At 52.8% G+C, this 7808-nt stretch overlaps 2 protein-coding genes across 2 annotated transcripts; one reads left to right on the forward strand and one right to left on the reverse strand.

The window, feature by feature from the left end:
• The first annotated feature begins 1992 nt into the window (after positions 1-1992).
• SEPMUDRAFT_148420 (Zn-dependent exopeptidase) lies at positions 1993-4677 on the forward strand. Its single transcript, XM_016904917.1, has 3 exons — positions 1993-2055; positions 2112-2216; positions 2296-4677. Exons 1-3 carry the CDS (start codon positions 2050-2052, stop codon positions 4543-4545), a joined length of 2361 nt encoding a protein of 786 aa, XP_016762959.1. The 5' UTR covers positions 1993-2049; the 3' UTR covers positions 4546-4677.
• A 299-nt stretch (positions 4678-4976) lies between these two features.
• On the reverse strand, positions 4977-6409 carry SEPMUDRAFT_40005 (uncharacterized protein; the record flags this gene model as incomplete). The annotated part of the gene is made up of 2 exons (XM_016908767.1): positions 4977-5941; positions 6001-6409. The coding sequence occupies 2 exons, from the start codon at positions 6407-6409 to the stop codon at positions 4977-4979; spliced, it is 1374 nt and encodes a 457-aa protein (XP_016762960.1).
• Positions 6410-7808: the final 1399 nt, after the last annotated feature.

Below are 7808 nucleotides of genomic sequence, written 5' to 3' on the forward strand. Positions count from 1 at the left end.
CACCCGTTGACTCTGTCAGTGTAACGCGCGTGCGGCCCAGAGAAGCTGTAGCAAGCGATGGAGCAGCTAGAAACACTGCCGTGGTTGAGCATACGACACATTGGCGCTGCTGTTGGTCATGCACGGCCAAGATGAGTGTGCATCGATGATAGGAGGAGCCGACATCGAGGGATCAGAGAGCCTCACCACAAGACATGCCAGCGTAGCCAGCCATGACCTGTGATACGCCATTGCATCCCGGGATTGGCGTCCCACTGAGTGGAGCATCTCTAGGGCAGGTGGATGCGTCTGTTCTTCGCGAGTGCAAAACACTGAGAAAGATATCAAATAGTACCCAGGCAGCGGCAGATGGTAGCCAGTCGATGCGTTCGTAGCTCCTGTACGTTGATCTCAACCACCATCATGGCACAGACTCATGAGTGTGATAAATCGTGTCCTTGATCTCCCAGCTTTGAACACTGCAATGAATGACCAACCTCTCTGACAGTCAAGAAATTCCTGGCGTGTTCGAGCCAGAAGTGAGTGCAAGCAAAAGTCACAGCCCGAGTCCGCCGTATTTCCCACCAATTGTTGAAGTTCGACCTCACTCCCAAAAGAAGTCTCTGCCCTAACCAGAATCCTCATAGCTTTTCGTGCCGAATAATGAAGAAAGCCTTGGAGCACTGGACCCCAAAGAAAAAAAAGGCCCAGTTCGATGGCGAAATAGATCCGGATAAAGCCTTGTGAAAAGACAAGAGAGGACTTTTCTTTTTTTCTTTTTTTTCCGGGGGGAGGGACAAAAGAGCTTTTTTATAAGAGGTTGTCATAGCTAGCTAGCTCATGCTGTAGCAGCAGCTTGTTTGGGGATGCCAGAGAGAAAGAAAGAATAGGGGGCTCGAGCGGCGATCTTGGGATTGCTGATATCTGGTAGCTTTGGCGGGTTGGGCGTGTTGTTTGGGAGGTATGAAGGCAGAGGATAAGGACCAGGTAAGGCAGGTTTGTGAATGACCTCAGCTGCTCGCGGCCATCGTTGTCATTATCATCATTGTCGTCGTCGTCGTCGTCGTCGTTGGCGTCTAGGATGATCGCATTCGCATGTGTGAATACGTCTCAGGCGGGGTTAAGCACACGAGATCTTTTCTTCAAGGCAGAGTCGGAAACAGTCTCCTAGGGATCAGTCCGGGTGTATCTGGATTTCGTGTGTTTTTCTGATGCTCGATTTTTCTATGGCCGACTTCCCATGTCGTCGTGGACCATACCATGATGGAATTCTGAGGCATTGAGCTTCTTCCCAAAAGCAAGGGCAGATTTCAAAGGGAGATTCCGTTCGTGGGCGATAAGATCTCGTTTTTTCAGCCTCCTTTTCACGCTCCCGACAAGCTGAAGCTGAAAGTCTTGAGCTGGGCGCATGGGGAGATGCAGATGAGAGCGGCCGGGTATGAAGATGATGATTATCTTCTTTGGAATGGGTATGTCTTGCGTCGTCGAATGATCAGTGCGGCCTGCCTGCTTCGGTGGAGGATGTTATGATGTCTCCACGCAATCCATCCATCCTGATGATGCCAGATCTGGGCGAGAAATGATCTCGATCTCCAGCGACAGTGTGCCCTTTTATTTCATGTCGCCGCTATGCTATCTTGGCGGAGGCGCAAGTATGCTGGAGGCGGTCGTCGATGGTGCTCGGAGGCGTCGCGGTGCCCATATGCAGCGACGGGTCGAGTGAGTGATTGAGCCATGGCGATGATGATGTCTGCCAGTGATCGTCCGTGTCCGCCAGTGCGATGCTGTCCGCCAGTGCGATGCTGTCCGCCAGTAGTACATGTAGTGTGTGTATATGGAGGGAGTGCGGTCACAGTGTGTTGGAGGCTACGCCGAAAAGGGGAAGCCGGAGGTGAAGAGCCATCTCCATCGTCATAGCAGCAGCAGTTCAAGGTGGAAGCAGTGCAGCGCCAGCCTCGGCCAAGCTATACCTATCGTCCTATCGTCCTATCGCTCATTGCTGGCCGATGCTAGGCCAGGATGAAGACACAGCCAAGGGGTGAGTGAATGAGCATTCGCTTGTGATTCTTGATGGGCGTGAGTCCGCCTCCTTTTCCACCTTCTTACATTTCACGCTGACCAAGATGGAGAAGCGTGACGCCGAGAAGCAGCAGCAGCTCATAATGGCGAGTGAGCGCACGCCGCTCATTCAGAGCGTGCCCGTAGCGGAGCAGAGGGACCGCTACCCTCATTCGACGGTCAGTAGTCTTCTCGCCTCTCCTATGTTTGAGACTCAGGGAGCAGCTCGAAGCCTTGCTGACGGTTCATATACTACAGGTCCGCCGCACATGCACCATCATCGCCACCTCCATCATCCTCACGGCGGCAACCATCTTTCTGGGCATTGCTCTGACGGGCCACACGGACCTCCTCCGGGGAAAGCCTCGAGCGGCGCCCGGTGAGCTGTTCGCCATCGAAGGGTTGCCACATAACGCCTGGCCCGAGTCGCACGGTATCAGCTATGACCAGCTGAAGAAGACGCTGTTGGACACGCCCGATGCGAAAAAGGCGCGAGAATGGAGCCAGTACTACACGGCAGGACCGCATCTGGCTGGCAAAAACGAGAGTCAGGCACAGTGGACGAAGGACTTGTGGAAAGAGTTCGGTGTCGACCACGCTGAAGTCGTGTCATATGATGTCTACATCAACTACCCGCTGGACCACAGACTGGCTCTGCTCAAGGACGGCGAGGTCGAGTTCGAGGCCACTCTGGAAGAAGATGTGCTCGAAGAAGATCCCTCCACGAACCTCACGGATCGTGTGCCCGTCTTTCACGGCTACTCTGCGGACGGCGATGTGACTGGGCAGTTCGTGTACGCCAACTATGGCACGATACAAGACTATGAGGAATTGGTCAATGCAGGCATCGACTTGAAGGGCAAGATTGTCATTGCGAGGTACGGAGCCAACTTCAGAGGTCTGAAAGTCGCTCGTGCCTCTGAACTGGGCGCCGTCGGTGTGTTGATGTATAGCGATCCTGGGGACGACGGCGGCATCACCGAGGAGAATGGCTACAAGGCCTACCCGGAAGGGCCAGCCCGAAATCCGAGCTCGGTGCAACGAGGGAGTGTGGAATACCTCTCCTTTGCCCCTGGAGACCCAACCACCATCGGCTATCCTTCCAAGCCGGGAGTCCCTCGCCAGTCTGTAGAAGGCAAGATTCCCGACATTCCTTCACTCCCCATTTCATACCAGGAGGTGCTCCCCATTTTGAAGGCACTCAACGGGCATGGTCCGAACGCCTCCTCATTCTCCGACAATTGGAACGGCGGCGGTCTGGGCTACAAGGGCGTGAACTACAACGTCGGCCCTTCGCCCGAGTCGCTGACCATCAACTTGATGAACAAGCAGGACTATGTCACGACTCCCTTGTGGAATGCGATTGGAGTCATCAATGGTACCATCTCGGACGAAGTGATCGTGATTGGCAACCACAGAGACGCTTGGATCGCTGGCGGTGCTGGAGATCCCAATTCTGGCTCTGCTGCCTTGAATGAGGTCGTCCGATCGTTTGGCAAGGCTCTGGAATCGGGATGGAAGCCGCACCGAACCATCGTTTTCGCATCGTGGGATGGAGAAGAGTATGGCTTGATCGGGTCCACAGAATGGGTGGAGGAATACCTCCCGTGGCTGTCGGCCAGTACCATCGCATACATCAACGTCGACGTCGGAGCTCGTGGAAAGCACTTCACCACTTCCGCCGCACCGGTGCTGAACAAGGCCATCTACGACGTGACCGGACAAGTCCTCTCTCCCAACCAGACCACCAAAGGCACCACCGTCCGCGACACCTGGAGCGGCCACATCTCCACCATGGGCTCCGGCAGTGACTTCACCGCCTTCCAAGACTTTGCAGGTATCTCCTCCATCGACGTGGGCTTTGGTGCCGGTCCCAACGACCCGGTCTACCACTATCACAGCAACTACGACAGTTTCTACTGGATGGACACATACGGTGACCCTGGTTTTAAATACCACATCACCATCGCAAAGATTATCAATCTACTCGCCGCCAAGCTGGTAGAAGAACCCATTGTGCAATTCAACGCTACCGACTACGCTGTTGGTCTCAAAAAGTACCTCGAAAGCGTCAAGTCCATGGCAAAAGAACATCAGTGGGATCTTCTCCAACTCGCCGACCCCTTCAAAAAGCTCGACAAAGCCGTAGCCGATTTCCAGGATGCATCCATCGCATTCGATGCTTCAGCCAACAAACTCGAACAGCACCTCGCTTCCTCCACCACCTTATCCGAGTCACGCAAGAAAGCGCTCTACGATGCCGTCAAGACGACGAACAGAAAGTACAAATTCCTCGAACGACAATTCCTATATGCGGGTGGCTTGGACAAGCGAGATTGGTTCAAACATGTCGTTTTCGCTCCGGGCAGATGGACCGGGTATGCGGGTGCGACTTTCCCCGGCCTGGTCGAGAGTATTGAGGACCACGATGAGGCGAATGTGAGAAAGTGGGCGGGCATTATTACGGGGAGAATTTATGCTGCTGCGGGCTTGTTGCTTGATAAGTGAATTTCAGAACTCTCCTACACGTGAGACAAGTACAGCCGAACACTAAAGGGTACGCGTGAATGCCGAAATAGATGGAAATGATGCATGTATCATGTAGTTATGATTAAACATCACGATACTTAAGTTACCTTACCTAAGATTATTTTTCTTTTTTTCTTTTTTTTTTACGAGGTTTCCATTTCATATGGTATGATACCTACCTGTACATAAGGTACCTACCTCGCTCGAAACATTAAAATCCTTGTTCATTGTTCATAAATTATTGGCCCATCTTCGTCAACCATCATCACTGAGTAGTGAAGAAGGGGGCAAGGGTACCTCAACTACCTACCTACCTTCTCTACGCTACTATCACAGTCACAGTCACGGGTACGTTCTTCTTCTTCTTCTTCCTCCTTCTCCTCCCCATCTCTCTCCAACTCGTTCCTAAACTAGATAGCCCTAGCAGCCTCCCCACTAATAGCATTCTCATTCTCCTCCGCCCGTTGTTTTCCACGCCCAATTCCCCCTTCACCAACACCCATACGCTTAGCAACATATTGTTGAGCAACAACACCAACCGCAGTGGACAAAATTTCTTCCATCCATTCTGCTACCCACTCTCGAGGGTCGACGCCGCCGGATTGGATGATTTCGAGAATACTGTCGGGTAAAGTTCCCTCGACGGAAGAAGGTTCGGCGTCGAGCCAGTCGGACCATTTTTGGGGAAAGGGTTGCGAGAGGCTGCGGAAGGAGATGCTGTGTAAAGGGTCGAAGAGATAGATGGCGAAGACGACGAGGTCGTCGCTGGAGTCTTCGGGAGAGATAATGTTACTGCTGGCTTCTTTGTCTTTTGCGGCGGTTTGGGAGTCTTCGGCGAAAAGGTCCTTGTCGATCGTGTACGTGATGGCTTGAATGGCTAAGAAGATATCACTCGATCGCACAGGGTTGGTCTCGGAGAGTTCTTCCGTGGCTCGTTTGGCGGCTTCTTCGACGCCTCCTTTGCGGTCGAAGAAGTCTTTGGCGTAGCTTTCTGCTTGGACTCGAGCTAACCGTGTGCCTTCTTTCAACCCGGGAACCGCGCCGAGACTTCTCTTGCCGCCCTCATCTCTCCACCATGGTCCGTCTGACCAGGCTGCCGTGCCTGACGTGCCAAGAACTCCGCCGCGGTAGCCTGGTAGTTCGGACGAGCTTCGCCCTCGCGATTCGGTGCCGCGTTGGATGACGAGGAGGTCGCCGCCTTCAACTTGACTCATGACGCGGGAGAATGTGCTGTAAATGAGAGGGTCGAGGGAAGGGTAGTTGAGGATGTCGTGCGTGGTGTGTATTTGTAGTCGTTCGTGGGCGGAGATTGGTGGAGCGATGTGGGAGATGATGGATGTGAAGGACGAGAGGCCCTTGGAGCGGAGATCGGTGCCTGTACCATACATTAGTCGAGACCACCATGTACATGAGGGCCGTGGAGAAACGACATACCAAGATGCTGCAGGTTCTCCAGATTGGCATTCTGGCGAATCTGTGTCACCCACTTCTGGGCTTCCTCGTTGGTCTGAATGTTCTTCGCCAGAGTCTCGGCCTGCTTGACTGCTGCCGTGGCGATGCTGCCCCAACTTCCCCACCACCCTCCTCCTCCTCCGCCCTCCTTTTGCTGCTCCGATTCGTCTGATGTCTTCTCTGGTGTCTGCGCCGTGTGGAAACTCCTACTTCCCTCACCAGACGCTCTGGCCTGTGCCTGACTGGCTCGTGCACGATCCTCACTGCTATTCCGCGCACTACTGCCCTGTGATGTGGTTGCTGGAGTGTAGTCCGCAGCCCGCTTGGGACTCTTGTTGGTCGCGCTCGTGGTGCTGGAGCTCACGCGGGGAGTGGTCGGGCGCGAAGTCATGGGTTTGGCTTTGAGAATCTCGTCAATGTCGGCGATGGGGTCTGCTTCCTCGTTGGAGGCTGTGGCGGGAGTCGTCTTCTTGGTCGTCTTGGTCTTTGGAGCGGGAGCCAATTGGTCTTCTGCGCCCAAGTTGTCGAGCTCCGCCAGCAGGTCTTCCGCGTCGTCCTTGCGAGCCATGTTGGTGACTCTGACAGTGGGTTGGATGGAGAAGGGTGTAGACAGACCGCAAGGACTGAACAAGTGAGTGGAGGGAGGGTGGACGAGATGTGGGATATGCCTAGGTCAAGTCTGTATAATCACGATTGCTACCTATGCTTTCAATTGCGGTTTGACAGACGTCGTCATGTTATGCTTGTCCTGTCCCTGAGCTTCACCTCAACCTCATCCCTGCATCAGCCTCGGCATGGCTATATATAGATAAGTTCCCACTTCACTTCACTTTCAATTCACCTCCAAAACACTAATCGTATTCATTCGCAATTTTCGAATTTCCCTAGAATTATACCAGCTCGACTTCTATAGACTTCGCCCAATCCAGAGCTCCCACCATTGTTGCTAGCGGAAAACAAGATGCCTTCGAGTTTCGCAAAACAGTCGCCGATCTGTCGAAATGCTTTTTGCCTTGATCTAGGTTGATGAGATGAAGAAAATCCAAGCTACACTTGAGTTTCTAGTCACTCATATGAGCAGGCCAATAAACTAGCAACGAGGCATCCGTTTTCATACCAGATCGGACAAGATCCTGCATGCATTCCTCCTGAAAGACATCGTATAACCAACGTGACCAGTATAACAGCAATCCAGACAATGAAAATGTTCTCTTTATCCTCCTCTCATACAGTGGGAATCCCCATCCGGCTCTTACTTCTGACAACAATGACAACTTTCTCGAACAAAGAAAGTCTCTGCTCTCGAGATATCGAGCAAGATGTCGGTAAACCAGGACATCATTTCTATCCAGCATTTGAACATACATTATGGCTCCAAAAAGACCTGTGCAGCAGACTGCTGCTGCTGGGCGACCGCGACGTGGGGCTGCAGTATACTCTGTCGATTATGCAGAAGTAGAAGAAGAAGAAAGTGAAGAAGAAAGTGACGACGACCAGCAAAGCCTACCCCGAACGCAAAGAAGCGCAAGTCCGGAGCCATCAAGTCGTGAAGGCTCTCAGAACAGTCAGCAAGGAGATGATGAAGAGGAAGAAGAAGAGGAGGAGGAAGAAGAAGAAGAAAGTGACGACGACCAGCAAGGTCCACCTCGAACGCAAAGAAGTGCAACTCCTGAGTCATCAAGTCATGGAAACTCGCAGAACAGTCAGCAAGGAGACGACGAAGAGGGAGACGAAGAAGAAGAAGAAGAAGAAGAAGAAGAAGAAGAAGAAGAAGAAGAAGAAGAAGAAGA

The sequence above is a fragment of the Sphaerulina musiva genome (genome assembly GCF_000320565.1).
Source record: "Sphaerulina musiva SO2202 unplaced genomic scaffold SEPMUscaffold_3, whole genome shotgun sequence".
Taxonomy (NCBI): domain Eukaryota; kingdom Fungi; phylum Ascomycota; class Dothideomycetes; order Mycosphaerellales; family Mycosphaerellaceae; genus Sphaerulina; species Sphaerulina musiva.

Bases quoted from the DNA above. Each gene is read 5' to 3' on its own strand.
- SEPMUDRAFT_148420 (XM_016904917.1), top strand. The intron at 2,217-2,295 runs GTCAGTAGTCTT...CATATACTACAG, and splicing joins ACCGCTACCCTCATTCGACG to GTCCGCCGCACATGCACCAT.